This window comes from Pelodiscus sinensis, chromosome 7, assembly GCF_052426305.1.
Source record: "Pelodiscus sinensis isolate ZL-2025 chromosome 7, ASM5242630v1, whole genome shotgun sequence".
In the NCBI taxonomy this organism is placed as follows: Eukaryota; Metazoa; Chordata; order Testudines; family Trionychidae; genus Pelodiscus; species Pelodiscus sinensis.
In genome coordinates, this window is record NC_143058.1 from 73,073,353 (window position 1) to 73,093,225 (window position 19,873).

Below are 19,873 nucleotides of genomic sequence, written 5' to 3' on the forward strand. Positions count from 1 at the left end.
ATGGATAAAACTGAATTTCTGTGGTAAGTTTTACAGTGCTTTATTATTTTTGTACTTTTTACACCCAAAAATTTCATTGCCTGCCCAGCTACGATTACGTTGTTTCAACAAATGTGTTGCAATGGTAGAAAAAAAATTGTGTGTCTGAAAACTGTAGGTACTGGGGGTACTTATAATTTTTTTCAGGGGGTACTTATAATTTTTTTAAAGGGGTACTTTATAAAAAAAGGTTCCGAAATACTGGTGTAGCAGCATGGCTAGCCACGAAATATCTCCAAATATACAGGAGAAGAGATGTTCTGGGAGTAGGGAATTTCCCATGATTAAAGCACAAATTAGATTATATAAAAAGATTACAAATACTGACTCAAACCTCAGTATTTTTTTACATACGAATTGCTACTTACCTCTACACCTAGATTAAGAAGGTGTTTCACTACATTAATCTGCCCATTGGATGCAGCAGCATGAAGTGGAGTGTAACCCTTTTTGTCCTTACAAGTCACCTCTGCACCATGGTTAATCAGCAAGGCAACAACTTCCAGGTGGCCTTTAAAAGATTGGGGGAATGGAAATCATTAGTGACCTATACACTCCTACAGAGTAATTTACTCAAATTACTGCTATCTTCCTAACTCACTATTCTTTTGCTGATGCTTCATCAATGCTCTCACAGAAGATGCATTTTGCAAGAAAGTGTTCTTAATCCCCGCGTAAGCCATGCCTGATATGAGTGGCACTCTGTTCCCTTCCGAGCTTAGCTCGGACAGTTTGAAATTCATGGTCCTGCTACAGCATTTGAGGATATGGAATGCCTCTTTCTTAGATTCCACCCAGCTCTCTGTGACCCCAAGTTAGTCAGTAATGTCTCATTCCAACAGCCATGGATAAACTGACTCTGGAGGTAACAATGCGGTTGGGTATTGCTCATCCCTCTCGCTTCTGAGATTTCTTGAGCTTGACTATGTTGCTGGTGTGAACACAGGTGGAACTACTTCACCCTGCTCCTCCAAGTGTGAGCACGCTACAGGCCATCACTTGGCATGAGCAGCAGGGATCAAACCTGAGACCTCTTGATCTTAATGCTTCACTATCAGCCTCCGCTGCCCAAACTAAGGAACACCTCCCTGTCAGCCAAGACTGTAGCAGGGTCTAGCTCGCCAAGCCCGCAGTAGATAGGGACAGACTGCCGCGCTGAGCAGGCATGGCATATATTAGCGCCACTTCTCATTCAGGAATCCGGATTAAATGAGAGGTTGTCTTGAGTAGTGTGTGCAGTAAATAAGCTCCCCATTCTTTTCTTAACCCTTTCATACCTGGTTCATATCCTACTCCCTCCTTTGATAGAAGAAAAAGTCAACATGCCAGCCTGACAGCACTTCCCACAAGAGGATCCTCTCATTGCCATCTATTAATTCAGCTGCCAGGTCCTTTCTGTGGTGATCTGTCTGGCAATGGCTCTGACTCAAGGAAACCTCCTGCCTGGCGTATAAGTGCACAACACTTAACTAGTCTCTCTGGTGACCCCTGTTACTGTTAAGCTGGTTAAGACTGAGTTTTCCTCTAAGAGCTAAGTAGCCACTCTTAGTCAAAGGGTTGATCCCGAGCACTTTAAACCGAAAGTGAGATTTCCATTGGCTCCAGTGAGCTTAGATCATGTCATAGGGTCAACAAGCATAATGAGTGGCTTTCCCAAAAACTTCATTATTAACCTCAAAAATATGCAAGGAGTCTACCCATGTACAGGTAGAACCTCTAAAAACTGAGACTCTATGGCCTGGCAACATCCATGATCCGGCAAGACCACAGATGTTCCTGAGCCAGAGAACCCCGGTGGCCAGGAGCCCTGCCACAGGGCAGCAGGGCCAGAGATGGTAGCCACAGAGTCAGCGGCAGCTATAGGGCAGCCTGGGGCCAGTGACAGCCCAGTCGTGACTGATGGCAGCAGGCCTGGAAACCTGCTAGAAGCCTAGTCGGAGAGGAGTAGCCAGTCCAAGGGTCAGCAGCTGGCACCGGGAGCAGAGCCAATCAGGGAGAGTCAGGTGGAACTGACCTCTCAGGGTCTGGATAACTCCCTCATTCAGGACCCGAGGGTGCTGGACCAGGGAGGTCCAACCTATATTTACACATTTCCAAGTCCCAGCCTTGCTTTTGTGTCATACAATCTGCTCTCTGTACAGGCTGGAAAATCTTTCATCTGCAGAGCAAAGTTCCAACGCCACTCTAAGGTCAAAAATCATCTTCTCAGCTGGTATGTGGGCATCACAAAACTACACTACGTTTTCCCCCAGTTTGGAAACTACTTGTTACCTCTTTCCCAGACGGAACCAAGAACAGAACTGAAGTGAATATTACAGGTCAGGAGTGAAGAAACAGACAGTTTGAGGGCCCATGAATTGCAGAGCAGGGGACATGTTTGTGGAATTGTGCAAAGGCATGAAGAGCACTGGCCAACATTATTATCCTTTGATCGTTTTTACAGCAGAGCTCCAATTGACTTCTATAGTGAATATTAGTTTTAAAATGGATGGGATGATATGGTCCATCCTTAATTTAAAAAACAAATGTAATGTACAATGGCAATGATATGAATGCATGAATCAAGTGATCTTGCCTGCCTTGTGATAAAGGAAGACAATTAAGAGTGGAAATGATGATATAGGACTTTACTGCTACATAGTATCCCACAACTCCTTCAGAATAAAAAAATACAACCAAGAAAAACAACAATTTCAGAAAAAAAGCATAATAACTGCATTTGTGCATCATTTTATCTAATATAGTTACCGAAATCTACACTACTGCTAATTGTGGCAAGGACAATTTTAACATGTATTTGTCATAGGCAAATATATTTGAGGTTAGAATTAAAGTCAGGAGAGAATATGAGAATAAAAACAGGAACATGAAAAAAATATCCAGGTTGTGTTAGTTGAACACCTCAACCTACACTCTCAGCTGGTATGAATCAATGTAGTTCCACTGAAATCAATGGAGTTGTGTCTATAATGATACCAGCTGATGATGTGAGCCCATAGCCTTACTCAAGATAATTACAGCTTTCAATTTCCATGGCAGGAACTGGGCCTTGTGCAATGTAGAGCACAGTGCTGGTACTTCAATAATAAAACACATAAACAAACATGCTTCTTACCCATATATGCTGCCCAATGAATAGCTCTCCTGTCCTTTTTGTCAAAAGCATTGATGTTTGCCCCTTTGGCTAAAAGTAAGTTCACCATCTAAAACAACAATGGAAAGTAAATCTTTGGATCAGACAAGTCTTCCATTTACAATAAGTCAGTCTGTCAATAATGCTATCACCCTAGATATAGTGCTTGCAATGGAGGGAAATACATGGTTGCAATCTGCTGAGCAAATCACACTTGGCTCTGTGTGATTTAGACATAAGGTATGCAGGAAAACTTTAGCCTTAAAAGTAAAGATCAGTTAAAAATCTCTTCCAGGAAACTGCAGTTTAATTAAACTAATAATTAAAAATGTATGCTTTTTTTGTTAAAGGCACTAAAACTCTACAGCTTGCTCTGTCTCCACCCAAAACATGCAGATTACAGCCCGAATAAGAGTCAGTTTTCATTTGTATACTGCAGTGCTACACTGCGACTCTTTCAATTCTTACACTTTTAAAATCGCTGTAGATTTAGTGATTGTGGAAAGCGCTGGATTCATGGCAGAGGGAGGCGCTCTGGAATCGCAAAACCACATAGCGGCAGCACTGCATGCTTTTCCATGCTACCCCTTCCAATGCTCCCCAATACTGAGCTACAGAGAAAACAGTCTAAAGGCGAAAGAATAATTCATTCCTCGGGCTCATTCAGGACTCGATCCTGGGCACTCTGGCCTTGAGCTAGGAAAGCACTTACATATCTGCTTAGTCTTAAGCACGTAAGTAATCTTTAATTTCAATGGAACTATTCTTGTATTTAACATTAACTACACACTAAGGATATGTCTACACTTTTGGTGACAAAACAGTGAGAGTGTTCACTCTGCAATGTGACTTATCAGGGAAAACACCCACTTCTGGTAAGAAAAAAATTCTACCCCCTACAAGAGACTTTTTTCTTTTCCCTTCCCTTTACTGTCGATAAAGAGCCAGTGTAAACTCTGCTGTTTGTTTTGTTCACAGAACAGGCTTCCGCCAGTACCCGCCAATGGTTCTGCTTATTGTTTGGATTTCTGCTGCCCTTTGGGCATGTGTCACTCCCCCCCCCTTCAAGGCTCTCGTAAGTATCTGGCAGCTCTATTTGGGTAACAGAGCAAATCATTGGACTGCTCCTCTTCTACCCGGCAGTAGGAACACAGCGGCAGACAGACTGCCGCTGCAGGGGGAAGGGAGAGAGGCTGCTGTGCTGGGTTGACATTCCTCAGCATGGAGGCCTCACAGAACTACTCATGGTGCCACTCCCAGCAGCTGAGGAGGTCGTGGGAGAACTCAAGAGGGAATCCCAAATTGCACAGGGATTAGCTCTGCCTTCCCACAACATTACACTCTGGGATACACATCCACAGTGCATTGCTCATACTGTCGATAATTGTGCCCCCAGGATGGGCATTATCTGTCAGAGGGAGCAAGTGTGAACACCTGGTAATTTTTGTTTTGGCGACTTTTGGGTGTCAACATAAGTTTTGTCAACAAAATGTGGTAGAGTAGCCACATTCTTTGCTGGACTGGGCTCCAAGACTAGCAGGATCGAGCCCTCAGTCCTAATTCCCTCTGCTAACAAGCATGATGTTGGCTTGCTTCAAGTCACCTTTTACCCACTGGCAACTGGAATGAGACCAACTCATTTCATATATGCCAGCAAATAGCTAACAGAAAGTACAAAGCTTCGGTTGTGATGACTAAATGTAAAAAGTTCCAGACCCCCCAGCATCATCCAAATATTAACATAGGGACAAGCAAAAACACACAAAACAATTTGAATGTAAAACATACAACGATTTTCTGTATCCAGCAAAATAAACACTTTAAGCTATTCAATATTCAGTGGTGGAATGAACCAGAGATTTCATTAAAAGTATTTAATCTATTACTAGTTGTGCCCTGTATTACATTCTGCCATTAAAAGGCATTATATCAAAGCAAGTCAATCATGAAATCGTGTTTAAATGATAAATATTATGTCTTTCCTAAAACATTAAACTTTTAAAAGGCCAGTTTGCAGATTCCTTTTACAACAAATACCCATAAGGCTGCTTTTTTGTAAGTTACAAAACAGTAAATCAACTTTTTATTATTATTATTATTATATATTTAATTATTTATTGATTTATCAATGGTATCAGTCTCAGTAGGAGAATTTTTATTTCACGCTTAAACCAGGTCTACACTACCGGGGAAAGTCGACCAAAGATATGCAACTCCAGCTACGAGAATAGCATAGCTGGAGTCGAGGTACCATATGTCGAATTTCTAAAGTGACCCCACTGCAGGAAGTCAAGGGGAGAGTTTTTCCCATCTTCTTCTCTCGCTCCTCGCGGCCCAGTGGAGTACTGGGGCTGACGGGGGTGCAGATAGTGGGTGATTTAGCAGATCCTTACTAGACCTGCTAAACCGAACCCCAGGAGATCCATCTCCAGAGCACCGATCTCAGGGTGAGTGAAGACAAGCCCTTAAGCCTATATCAGTAGTTCTCAACCTATTTACCCTTGCAGGCCACGTATGCAGGTCTCTATGTGTTACGGGGGCTGCATCCAATACTACTTATATAGCCCTGAGGATGTCACATGGGCCACAGCAGTGTGCTGACTGGGCCACAACCGATGTCCTTGGATCTCTGCATGTGTGCAGATTTTCCCAGATACAATTACAGGCTCCTAATACAGTGGCTTTCAATGTATAAAGGTGTAATTATGTCTTTAGGGAATACTGCAGAGCAGGGATTCTCAAACTTATTTGATCGTGACCCCCTTCTTTGTGTTTGTAGCTATCTTAAGCTATCGCCAGTGTATCTGAGCTAAAACTAGGGTGGAGAAAATACGGCCTGCGGGCTGGAACCAGCCCATCACGCATTTAGATCTTGTTGCCACAGCCCAGAAGGACCCTCTTAGGCAGGCACCCTGACTGCCACAGTCCCACACAATGCTCAAAGTGGCTAGCTGCCGTGTGTGTGTGTGTGTGTGTGCATGCGCGTGCATGCAGTGCACACACCTAGGCAGGAGGGAGGTGCCCATGTCCTGCCTTCACCCCCAGAACCATCCTCACAGCTTTCCACTGGCTGGAAACCATGGAGACCTGCTGCTCCCCACTCTTCCCAAGAGGCGTGCCATGTGGAAAAAACACACGCGCTAGCCCCAGCAGCTGATTGGTTCGAGTAGTACGTGGAGCTGCGGCAGCTTCTCTGAGGGTGCCACGAGACTATATGCTGGGAGCTGCCTATGACAAGGGCCTCCTGGCCAGACCCTGCACCTGGAACCTGCTCCATCACCCCACCCCTCTGCCCCAGAACCCTCTGCACTCCTGCCCTAGGTCAGAACCCTTCCAGAATCCCAACTCCCTCTCAGAACCCACACCCCTCTGCACCCCAAACCACTACTCAGATCTCCCCCCTGTACTCAAAACACCATCCTTCGCCCTGCACTCCTTCCATTCATACTGTAGAAGAGCTCAGCTCCCGACAACTTGCCAAATTCTTGGAGTGGCCCCCCACTGAAAATTATTGCCCATCCCAGTTTAAAATCTCTCATAAGCGATGGTTAGATATCTACCTATCCATGCCATATAAAGATATATAAACTCATACTTTATTCTGATAAGGACAACAGTGCCAGAAACCCATAAATTATATCAACAATGCTTCTTGGCCACTTACCTCGATGTGTCCATTGAGAGCAGCATGGTGTAATGCGGTGCGCCCCCCTCTGTCAGAGACGTTGACACTGCTCAGCATTGGAATGATTACTTCTGCACACTTCACGGCTTTGTTCGCAGCTGCCACATGCAACGGGGTCTGCCAGTTCTTGTCCCGAGCATTAACATCCGCTGAATGCTTAATCAATACCTGTACTGCTTCCTGCAATGGAAGTACAATTATAAACAAGCTATTAAAATAAATATTTGGCATGTCTATGTAGGAACATCTCTCTCTAAACATCACATGGTAAAGTGTGGGAAAGCAATATACTTGGTTGTTCCTAGTAGTCACATAAAACTCACAGACAGGCAGGGAAAAGGACAGTTAGGGTCAGTCCTTCAAACATATTCCAGGTGAGGGAAGTGAAATCGCTGATTCAAATGCCCTTGCATTACACATCATTGTATACATTTAGCTTTTTTCAAGTACATTTGTTATAACTTAGGGCAGAATCTTGCATTTCTTAGTCCACACAAACTTTCCTATTTTGGTGTGAAAAACTGCAGGACTGGGTCCATATCAGACACAGTCACTGCTCTTTAACACTAGACATTAGAGCCACGTTCTGCTTGAGGGAATTAATGTATTTATTGTATCTGAGATAAAAAGGGGATAAATACTATGTATGATGAACCCATCTATAAAATACATGAAGGATTCTTTTCAACAATAGAGTGGAAACAAAACTGTTATACATAGCAGTCATAAAAGGACAGAACAAAAATCCAAGTTAACTGTACAGGTAAAAAATTTCAGATTCACAAACAAATTCTGTCCAGCAACTACGCATCACACCTCAAAACATACTCACCTAGGAACCCACCCCTGCAATAAACTCCAGTGTCAACGCTATATAGCTACACAAGTGACATCATCACATCACCACCAAATCAGAGGCTCATACAGCTGCACATCCACTAATGTGATCTATGCCATTAAGTGCCAGCAATGCCCCTCGGCCAAGTACATTGGCCAAACTGGACAATCTCTACAACAAAGGATCAATGGACACAAATGAGATATTCGAAATGGTAATATACAGAAACCTGTTGGGGAACATTTCAGCTTGTCCAGGCACTCACTAATGGATCTAAAAGCGGCTATCCTCTTACAAAGTAATTTCAGGAATCAGCTAGAGAGACAGACTGCGGAACTGGCCTTTGTATGCAAATTTGACACATTTAGCCAGGGACTGAACAAAGACATTTATTCGATGGGCCATTTTATTCAACACACAAATGACATCAAAAGCTAAGTATCGGGAACTTCCAGCCCACTCTATTAGCCTCATTTTAGCACAGACCCTGTAATTGACAGGGTTTTTTTTTTTCCTTTCCCTTCCTCTATCCTCTCTTTTTCTGTGATCTGTTTGTATCTCTGGACCCCTTGCTCCATTCATCTGGAAAAATGGGTTGTTCTCACAAAAGCTCATTATATTAGCTATATTTCTGTGGTAGTCTCTAAGGTGCTACAAGACCATTCATTGTTTTTTTACGTTTATTTAGGTTCACGAAACATCAGAGTAAGGCTGATACTCATGTGCTTAGTTTGTAAGGGTGATAACTAAGTGCATATACCAACAGAATTAAACTACATATTTTCCGTTACAGACACTGCACATCTCTTGACCAAGGAAATATGTAGCACCTATACTTAGGTGGGAGGAGACAATAGATTTAAACATCTCACAGTTGAACAGAGAGGTTTGTCTTCTCCCATTTGAAACTCTAAAACAATAAAACAGACTTTTAAAAAACGTTACAGACACTATCGGCTTAGCTGGGCTGAGTTTAACGCAGCCATGCAGCGTGATAGTGGGAGACGCTCCACCAGGACTGCATTAGATCAGTCTGTATCACAGCAGGAGAGACAGGGAGGGAGATTAGATGCTCATCACTCCCATCTCCCACCAGGAGCAAGGGAACTAGAGATGATGAGCACTGGGAGGGGTAGTGTGGCAGATTATTCCCCCTCCAGGATATGATATAAGGAGTGGTAGAGCAGAGGAACAGGGCCTCAGAAGGGCAGGGCAGGCAGAATTCCCAGAGACTACTCCAGGGCAGTGCAACTAGGTCTTTTAGCTATAACCCTGAGCAAAGGATAATCTAGCTCTAAAAAATATCCAAGAGACCTGAGTACTCACTTTAGCATGAAACATGCATACATAATTTTGTTAAAGTATAATTATACATTATCATTTATACTGGGGTCGGCAACCTTTCAGAAGTGGTGTGCCGAGATGTAACTTATTCACGGATCTGTGTGCTGGTGGGAGGGATGGGGTCAAGGGTAGGCTGGGTACGGTAACCACTTTTTCTGAACCAGCTGCAGCTAGGGAGAATGGTTTAATTTAAATTATTGAACAGATTAAGCGTTTTAACTTTCTCATGTTAGCTTGCCAAATTTCATTTTAAATCAAGTACAATATTATGTCCAACACAAAAGGTTTTAATGTTTTTCTTATTTATGATAGGGGTGAGAAACCCTTTTTGAGTCGGAGGGGGTCACAGAAAAATCAGTTGGGGACCACACAAATGAGAAGCAAAACAACTCCTCCAAAACCCCCCAGCCATCACAGACATGGCACCCAACTGAGGCACTTCACTCCTCTGGCACTCCAGCTTCACCGAGTGAGAGGAAGGGACAGGGAGGACTGAGGTTCAGGGCTTTGCATAGGCCAGATTTACTTTTCTGGTGTGCTGGAGTTACTGGATTTTATGGACCCTCTTACAGTCTGGGTAGGGACAAAAATGAGGGATTCAGTGTGAGATACAGGACTGCTAGTGAGTGGGGTAGGGATGGGGGTGCAGAATCTAGGAGGGAGGTAAGGTGCAGAAGGGGGAGAAGTTGTGAGGTCTGGGTGGGAGGCAGGGTGCAGAAGCAGGGCAGGAGTAGAGTGTCTGGCCATACCAGGGGGGAGGATGCAGGACCAGGATCGGGGTAGGGTGACCAATGATTTGTACAAAGTGTAACTAGGTATTATATGCAATTCTAGGCATACACGCACACTATTCGCACAATTGCACTCCTTTAGACAAAGGAAGAAGGGATGTAATAGTGTAGTCGATTAACGGATAAGCAAAAGCTTACAGGTTAATGCCACAGACTACACGCATTCCCAGCCCTCCCGCTTTGCCAGTACATTTTTTAGCAGGCTGGCCAGCAGCCCAACTCAGTCCTGGCTTGCAACGGGTCCGAGACCTACCCCTGTTGCAGCTCTGCATTTACAGTGTATTAGGAGCCAGATGGGCAGCCCAGCTCACTTCCAGCTCATGCCGAGTCCGGGAGATAAGACACCCCCTAGACAGGAGCTGCTGCCACCCCGTGCTGTTGCCTCTTTATCAGAGGCAGCAGCACAGGGTGACAGGCAGCTGGTCCGTGACGGGAGCTGTTTTTTAAACTGGCTCCCCTCACGGACCTGCTTCTACCTGGTATCCTGCTCTGCTGGCTCTGATACAGAGGCAGCAACACGGAGTGGCAGGGGGCTCCTCAGGAGTGAGGGCGGAGCACACTGGCTGCCAGCCCTGCTCCCAGGGACTATAGAAGAGTTGACTAACCAATAAAAATTCATGAGGTTACTCGACTATTCCATTAGCCAATATTTAACATCCCTAAAAGAATAAGCATTTTATCAGCATGCTTATTATTTGTTTGTTTTATATTCATATTATACACACATACTTATATTTATATTTAGGATACAATTATTAAATCTAGCGTAATGTAAAAGTGGCCTTGCTTTCAGAAGCACTGAACACTCTCAGCAACATCAGTGAGATTTGCAGATGCTCCAGATCTCTGAGCACTGGAGCACTTACTGCCCTGAAATTCTTTGGAGAGGAAGACAGAATTTTAGGCTGGCGGCTGCGTAATCAATCTACACATTATAAAAATGGGGCCTGGGCCTGCAGTCAATGCTCATGGAATAAGGAGCCCCAAATTAATTAAAAATAGAAGTCAAAGTTTTCAAATCTGTGCACCTCAACTCAGGAATTTTAAGGCAAGAAGGGAACATTCTGATGATCTACTTTGAGCTCCTGCAGAACACAGGCCACTGAATTTCACACTGTGGGCTCATCCTCACTGCAACAATTAACTCAAGTGAACACATTCAAGTTACTCCCCTTGCGCTAACTGGGCTCGAGTGAGAGTGGCCATTCCATGGAGTCGCACGCAAGCGACACAGAATGACTGAACTAGCTGCTAGTCAGCTGTGACTCAAGCTGCTCCATCCCACTACATTGCTTGCTCCAGCACCAGCAGCATTCAAGCTTCAACCCACCTCCAACAGGCTAACTCGCTCGAGCTTAAGGCACAACTTAACTTGAGATAAAGTTTTCTGGGCATGAATGGCAGTGGGGCCAGGGGCAAAGCATGAGTCATAGCGCCAGTTAACACTGCCGGGAAGGCAAACTCAATTCATGCATCAGTCCCATAGTTCCCCCAGTTCAGATCTAAAGACTTCAAGTGATGTAGGATCCTTCCCATCTCTATGTAAATTATTCCAGTGGTTGATTACTCTCTGGCCTACTCTACACCACACAGGTTAACATAAAGCAGCTTACATCTACCTAACTACATCAGTGTCCACCTACAGCCACGTCCCAACAATGCAAATGCCCTACTACACTGACACAAGTGCTACACCTCTCGTGAAGGTGGAGTTATGTCAGTGTAGTTAGGGCAACAATGTCTATGGAGAGCAGTGAAATAAGAAAGCCAGGAAGCTAGACCCTCTACTGTTTCTTGCTTTTCCTGGGGCAAGAAGCCCTGGTGGTTTCCCCCTACTCCCAAGAGCAACAGCTGCCCCCCCACTCACAGCGAGGAACAGGGAGGTTAGAAGGTTCAAGGGGTTTCCTCCCTGCTCTTGGTAATGAACTCCATCTCCATCCTGCCTCTTCTTACCTCTGCTCCACTCTCAACCCATCTCTTCCCACCCAGTTCCACCCTCCCCAAGCACTGATCCACTGAAAGCAGGAGAAGCTGTGGGAACTGGCTGCCAGGAGGTGCTAAGCACCCATTAATTTTTTTCCAAAGGTGTTCCAGGGATGGAGCATCCGTGGAGTAAGTTCCTAAGGTGCTGGGAGAAATTCCAAGATTTCAAAATTTCATTTATTTATAAGTCAGGTAGAAATGTAGAAATCTCAGCATTTTTTGTGAAATGAAATATTCTTGAAACATTTCATTTTCGATAAGGTTGAAACATTTTACTCAAACTTTATATTATAAAATTTAGAACAGGTTATAATAGTTGAAATAATAAAGTCTGAACAAACCATTTCAACCTCATCAACACAACCTTCTGATATGGTCAAAATGAAATATTTTTACTTTTCCACAAACTAAATATTTTGATAATCTCACAGTGGAAAATTTTGACAACCAATTTTTGTTTCAAATTTCCAACAGAAAATTATTCTATTGAAAAAGTTATGGCAAGCTCTCCTCAGCTCTAACAACTACCTTTAAGCAAAATGAAATACCCGTTAAACCTCTCTAGTTCGGCACTCTCTGGTCTGGTAACATCTATGGTCCGATGTGATTGTAATTAGCCGGATGTCCACTTATCATGGATGTGGCCAAGTTTTCCACAGTCCCATAAAAGTTTATTTACAGACATCAGTCCTGGCTCTCAGTGTTCTGTGCTGTTATTTAGCTCTAATGTACCCCTAAATGTCTTCTAAGAGCCCAATAAGCAGTGGAAGCGTTGGTAATGCTGCTAGACAATGTTGACCTCCCGTGGTTCGGCAAATTCTCTGGTGCGGCACCCGTCAGATCACCTTGCACGTGATTGTTCTAACAGTGGAACTACTTTTCTAAAAGCCACAGATACTTGACAAAACATAATGAGGCCTGAGTCAACTTTTGGCCAAAGAAGCCCCTGTTTGACTATTGATCTAGTATTATAGTACTAATATTGGAAATTTGTCATGTAGCATGTGCAGTGATTTATTTTTGCAAACATAGTACCAATAACAGTTAAAAAAAAATCTTACACTACTAAATGTCATTCAAAATGTTAGTAAAGCAATATCTTGCATATGAACAAGAATTAGCAAAGAAAAAAGGACTCAGGAAGAAAATGACATTTTTAGGAAATATACACATTGAAATAAGATTAGCCAGTTTACACAGGCCACAGCTCACTTTTTTATCACCTCCTCACATTCTGTACCTGTGATATCATTCCTTTCGGGATGCTAGAATTACCAGAACCACGGAAAAGAAACCTGCCCAATAGGGTGCAGGCCTCGCTCTGCACAGGGTATTCACTTGCTTTCAGCAGCAAAGGGTGAAGAATGAGGCACAAAGCCCTGGTAAGACATTTTTAGCTAGGACTGTCATAACAGATAAAATTCACCCCCCATCTAAATCAGCTACACCATAGAGATTGTAATTCCTGGTTTACAAAGACTGTGGTTGTTACGGAGGACATGTCTAAACTCCAAAGATTTTTCGAAAGAGGATATGCAAGTTCCACAGGAATTTGCATATCTTTTTCCGATCACATTTTCGAGAGAGGAACTTTTAAAAATAAAAGTAATCTGGACGTTTTTGGTTTTTTTCCCCAGAAAAAAAACAACCACCACCATTTTCGAAAAAAAAAAAACCCACCTTCACAAACCTCCTTTTTTTTTTTTTAGGAAGAGCGGTTTTTCCCAAAAAAAATGGGGTTTTTTCCAAAACAATTGCATCCAGACTTACTTTCATTTTCGAAAGATCCTCTTTCAAAAATGCCATTAGAGAAAGAATTTGCATATCCTCTTTCAAAAAATCTTTGTAGTTTAGACGTAGCCTGAAGGTTTATGTCCGACTTTTATTTTTAATGTGGCTTTTTGTATTTCTCTCCTTTCCCTGCATTTGTTTTTTATTAGCCATTTCTTTCAGTAGGCTTCACTGGAAGCCAACAACTAGGAAGCTCGGGCAGTAGCTAAGCAATGTCTGTGTTCAGAAATGAGCTAAGGAGTCCTGCCTCCAGGCTTGGCAAGCACTGGGATTGTTATGGAGGTGATTACAGCCAGCTCGCGTCTCTCAAATGCGCCTCTCAGCAGCCAATTCATACGGCAGTTGCTTGTATCATATCAACTGAATAATAAGAGGATAAAAATACACACAGAGGCCAAAAATGGAAGCACAGAATGATGGTACTCTTGACAATTCAGTCATGGGTTATTCTCTCTGATAATTATTATCCCTCAGCTTTCAAGATGAAAAAGGGGGATGCTAAAAATTTCTTTTCGCCAAATGGAAAAGTATGGACATTCATCTTATAAATGAATCAGAGGAATTAAAAGGAAGCTTTATGGACGCCTTCAAATAGTTACTCCAATCAAACTCCACAGTAAACCTCTTAGATCACTAGATGCATGCCCTCTCATTGCAATTCCACCCCCTTATCTTATCCCACACTCCACTGTGTCTGACCATTTTAAGGTGATTAGACCAGCGCCACGACACAGTATACCCCACTTACATCAAGATCATTCTATCTAATAGCTGTCTGCCGAACGTAACCTCTATTAGTCATCATGTTAGAGAAAGCAAGCAGCTACTTAGGGGTGGAAAACCACAAGCATCCAGCAGGCTAACAATAAGAACACCACACAGCTCGTTAGTATTGCCTTAGTGAAATGGAAATTGTTTCACAATCAGAAAATTCTTTCTTTTCTCTCCCTCTCTTTTTTTTGGTCACCATTTGTATTTTATTGTGCTCATGGAATTTTTGTCAATATTTTCAAATATCTAAAAGGGTGTCACAAGGAGGAAGGAGAAAATTTGTTCCTCTTGGTTTCTGAGGACAGGACAAGGAGTAATGGGCTTAAAGTGCAGCAGGGGAGGTTTAGATTGGACAGTAGGAAAAAATTCCTAACTGTCAGGGTGGTCAGATATTGGAATAAATTGCCAAGGGAGGTGGTGGAATCTCCCTCTCTGGAGATATTTAAGAACAGGTTAGATAGACATCTGTCAGGGATGGTGTAGACGGAGCTTGGTCCTGCCTTGAGGGTGGGGGGCTGGACTCGATGACCTCTTGAGGTCTCTTCCAGTCCTATTATTCTATGATTCTTTGTATGTAACTGCTGAGGTAATCAGAGCTCACTCACTTCGCTCCTTGAGGCAACTGCCCGATGAAGAGGGGTCAGCCACATATTGTCCTTGGCATTGACACGAGCCCCTGAAAATCAATAGTACAGATTATTGGCATGCTTCTGATGCAGTATTTGCAATAATAATATATTTTTTAATTACAAAGGATGTGCTGCATTCATATACACAGGGCTTATCACAACCTTGCTGGCATGAGATTACTTCCACATTGTTAACCCTTAGAAAATTACCTTACTTACAAAAATTAGAACCACTCAACAGTAAAGTGGGGGCGATGGGCCTAAGTTGCCTATCAAAGATTAGCTAGTTATCTGAGGACCAGGCAAATGTACAAGTCTGTCAGGAGGTAAGACAGATGAGGTGGGGATCTGGGACCTGAACCTATAGACAATTGAGTCTTTCATCTTTTGGAGCTGACAGCATTCAGCACCTCACAGGCTCAAGTCCACAGTCACACATCCAGGAAATGCAGGAGGCTTCTTGAGCTTGAAGTGCTTGTTGGAAGTGTTAGGGAATGATTTAAAGGGTAATGGGGGAGAAGGTGGCGCAGCTAGATACTGCTGGGTCACTTGCTGAGTGGAGAAGGTAATAAGGAAGTTTGGGGGCAGCCAGGTTGGGGTGGGACAGTTGAACACACCCTGAGAAAGTGAGCTTGCACATCCATGCGGGACACAAATGCAGTTTAAGTGATATTTTAAAGCAATCCATTGCAGCAATAAGACAAACAAGGAAAAATCATTGGGGGAAGAAAATAAAGACACTGCTTTATTTTATAATATTATTATTGTGTGAAAGCAGAACATTTTACAAACTAGCATAGGTATCTGTAAATCTGTCCTGGATACAATTGGATAAGTTTTAGATAAGTATAAATATCCTGAGGATAGGGCACCCGGGGTTCACAATTAAACCTTCAAACTCTTCAATAATAAAAACGCATGTTTTAACTCAATTTTCACTAGAACAGTGGTTCTCAAACTGTGGTCCGTGGCCGCCTTCCAGGTAGCCTATGGCTTCCAGGTACTCCGGAATCCAGGTAGTCTGGAATCCAGCCAATGGAAGCAGCAGGAGGCCATGACTAAGATATGATTCTGGGAGAGGCGTGGGGTGTGGAAGGAAGTGCCCTCCTGCCCTGACCCCGCACTCTACTGTGCTCCTGAACCGTCCCGTTCCCCCCAAGACCCCAGCCCATTTATGCACCCTCCCCCCCAGCCAGACTGCCTACCCCCAGCCTGTTCCTGCACCCTTCTTCCTGGCCAGATACCCCACCTCCAGTCTGCTCCTCCACTCTCCCTCCCTCCTGCATCCTCCCTCCTGGCTAGCCATCCCACCCCGAGTCTGCTCCAGCACCCACGCCCCCCGCCAGACACCCCGCCCCCAGTCTGCTCCTCACCCTCCCTACTGGCCAGACACCCTACCCCCGGCCTGATCCTGCACCCCACCTCCCGCCTGGATCTTGCGCCCTCACCTGCTCCTGCACTACACTTCCTGCTCAGATCCTACATTCTCATCACTATCCCGCTTACTGGCAGCCCTGTCCCACACACTGAACCCCTCATTTTTGTCCAGACCTTGGGGGAGGTCCAGAAAATCCACTAACCCCAAAACCCCAGAAGAGTAAATCCAGCCCAGGGGAAACCCTGAACCTCTGTCCTCCCTGCCCACCCCCTTGCCTTGTGGGGCTGGAGCACCAGAGAAGTGAGGTGTCTCAGTTGGGGGCCACATCAGTGAGGGCTGGGGTTTTTTGGAGGGTTTTTTTTTTTTTTTGCCTCTTCCTTGTGTAGTCCCCAATTCGTTTTTCTGTGGGTCAGTGACCCCCAAACCAAAAAAAGGTTCTCCCCCATTATAAATAAAGAAAACATTGACACCTTTTGTGTTAGACAAAAATTAATATTTTACTTTATTTAAAATGAAGTTTGATACACTAGCACGAGAATGTGAAAGCGCTTAATCTATTTAATAATTTAATATTTCCTTTCTTATTGGTTAAATTAAAACGTTCTCCCTAGCTGCAGCACTAGCAAAATGACTTGGATGTAATTATGTAATTAACAGTGAGTTTCCCTGGGCAACTGATGGTCCCCAGAAAGGTTTACAATGGGCCAGGTGGGCCACGAGCCAAAAAGTTTGAGAACCAGTGCATTAGAGTATAAGCTTTTATATAATACACCCATTACAAAGGCTTTCGTTTGAATTTTCCCTGATTGTACAAGGTCTAAGAACTAAAAGTATTATCCAAAAAACACTGCATGTTTATGTCTCACTCCTAATGGTCATTGAGAATGTGGTTCTAATAATCAGAGTGGTAGCAAATGTCTGTGAGTTTCCTTTCAGTTTTTCAAAAGTTGGAAAAAGTTTCAAATTTCCCAGGTCACCAGGCTTCAGAAATAACTGCAATTTGTGAAGGTGCCAATACGAGACAGATCGCACTAATCTGTCTGGCCTGCCTGGGAGCCTTACATCTAACGGAACTAGCTGTGCCCATGCAAAATGAATGTCTGGTTTAGTAAATTATGTTTTATTGGAGAATTTCATTGTCATAAAGATGTACATAAGCATCAGACCTCAGACACACTCACCCAGGAACCTATCCCCTGTAACAAACCCGGTTGCTAACTCTGTCCATTCATCTATACAAGCAATACCACCAAACCTAACTACATAAGCCATATCACAGGCTCATACAACTGCACATCCTCTAATGTAATATATGCCATCAAGTACCAGCAATGCCCCTCTGCCATGTATATTGGCCAAAGTAGACAGTGTCTATGACAAAGGATAAATGGACACAAGACAGATATCAGAAATGGTGACACACAGAAACCTACAGGGGAACATTTTAACCTGCCTGGGGACTCAATCATAGATTTAAAAGTAGCCATTCTTCTACAAAGGAATTTCATAAACCAATTACAGAGAGAGAGTGTGTGTGGAACTGACCTTCAGATGAATATTTGACACTGGTTTCTCTAGGCCTGAACAAAGACATTAACTGGATGGCCCATTATAAAAAACAATCTTCCTTACATTTAACATTTTAATGACAAAAGCTAAGTATGCTCCTACACTTCAGTTAGTCTATAAGGTGCCACAGGACTCCTCTCCGCTTTTTCTATACTGTGTTGGTCCCTAGAGCCTTCCATTATAGACAGGACCCCATTATGTTAGGCACTAGGCTAACACATAGCAAAGACAGTCTCTGCCCCAAGGAGCTTTCAATGTAGGATTCCAATGTATCTTGTTACACTGTTTTGGATAAGTGAGATCTGTCACATGCTAACTGCATGGACAAAATCCCAATCACTGGTATCAAATATTTCTTTTAATAAAATTTATTCTGTGGTTCAATTCTTTTAACTGAGGTTCTCCTGATTTCTTTCTACTCATTCATAAGCAGATGGTACCACATCAGATAAGCTTAGGTGACAAATAGCATGATGTGACAGGCAGTTATATCATTCCTCAATATTCAGCAACTACAGTGGCATCTGCAAACATGATGATTAGAAAACCCAGGAAATGGTTTCTTTCAGGAGCAGGTTAAGCCACTCACTGATCTATTCACCCTTCAGGAAGCTGAACAGACAGCAGCCAATAAAACCACCAAAGAAAATTATAAACGCAAAATGATCACCACACACACACATACGAAGAAGCAAGTTATCAATCTTATCTCCCTCTGCTCTTTTCCACATCCTTTTCCTCTGTATGTTTTTCTATGTACTGTTTACCCAACACAGTGGAATGGCTTATTCATAACTAATGTAGTCCACCATGTTTGCAAAGGTTTGTCTTTTTGTATGTTCCACTCAAAACATCTTGTTTGGTTTAACCACCATGTACTGCAGGGATTTGTTGAGTTTTTAAATATCCGTTTCCATCCCAGGATCTCAAATTATTTTACAATACTATTTAGAAAGACTGTCTATGTTCTCAAAGGAAGGAAAATATGCCTGTTCACAGGAGGGTAAAACAGAGGCCTACTTTTTCAGAAATGCTGTTTTAGGTGCTTTACAAGTTATCTGTTTAACATATTTCTAGTGGGAGAACAGCCATTTAAAATGTTGATGTTGAAGAGTTTTGTTACAGCTACTGTTGCATTTTAACATGTACACACCCCTGATAACTGGGGTATAAATTAAGCCAGAATAGGCACTTCAATCAGATGCTCTAAAGGTCAGAGGAAGCTCGACAGATATTGCTTATTCCATAAAATACCACTCTTGGGCTAATCCAGTGATATTTGATTAAGCTGCAGTTCATTGTTACAAACTTTCATATTATCAAGTCGTTTATCTATCACAGAACTAACCATTCATTACATAAATCCAGTCTGAACAAAGTTTTCTTGTTTTGGATAAGTAACAGCAGCCAGATGCAGTGCGCTAGATTCTTTTACAACAATGGTGTGATGCCATATTTCAGGGTGGCCAACCCGTTAAAGGCAAAGAGCCACAATAGTTGGGGATATTGCACAAAGGGCTGAGGGAAAAATTGGTCAAGGAAAAAAAAAAAACCCAGCCCCAGCTGCATTTGGTCGAGGGGAAAAAGACAAAACTCCGGGTGGCTTTTTGGCCACATCAGGCTCCTGTCAGCTGGCACCATCTTGTCGGCGCCATTTTGCTTTTCTACACTGGACGGAAAGCACAGGGAACCGGGGGCCCATTTTAACGGGCGCAGGGGCGGCTTCACGAGCCACGGGGGAGACTTCGCAAACTGCAATTTAAGGGGGGGAAGAACCACATGCAGCTTGCGAGCTGCGGGTTGGCCAGCCCTGCCAGACTGCATTGAGTTGGGGGAAGAAAGCGACAATCTCAAAAACCATACCCAGAGTATGTCCAGACTGCACGTTTTGCCGACTTAGCACTTTGTCAGCAAAAAGCAGT

The 19,873-nt window shown here is 43.4% G+C and overlaps 1 protein-coding gene across 9 annotated transcripts in view; it reads right to left on the reverse strand.

Moving 5' to 3' along the window:
• Nucleotides 1–19,873, reverse strand: part of ANKRD44 (ankyrin repeat domain 44) — a 218,636-nt gene that overhangs the window by 92,742 nt on the left and 106,021 nt on the right. For all 9 annotated transcript variants that reach the window (XM_006117913.5, XM_075934240.2, XM_006117912.5 and 6 more), the window contains exons 4-7: nt 14,981–15,051; nt 6,837–7,037; nt 3,155–3,242; nt 408–550 (exon numbers count right to left, since the gene is read on the reverse strand). In XM_006117913.5, coding sequence (XP_006117975.1) covers nt 408–550; nt 3,155–3,242; nt 6,837–7,037; nt 14,981–15,051 — 503 coding nt within the window. The remainder of the gene's footprint in view (nt 1–407; nt 551–3,154; nt 3,243–6,836; nt 7,038–14,980; nt 15,052–19,873) is intronic.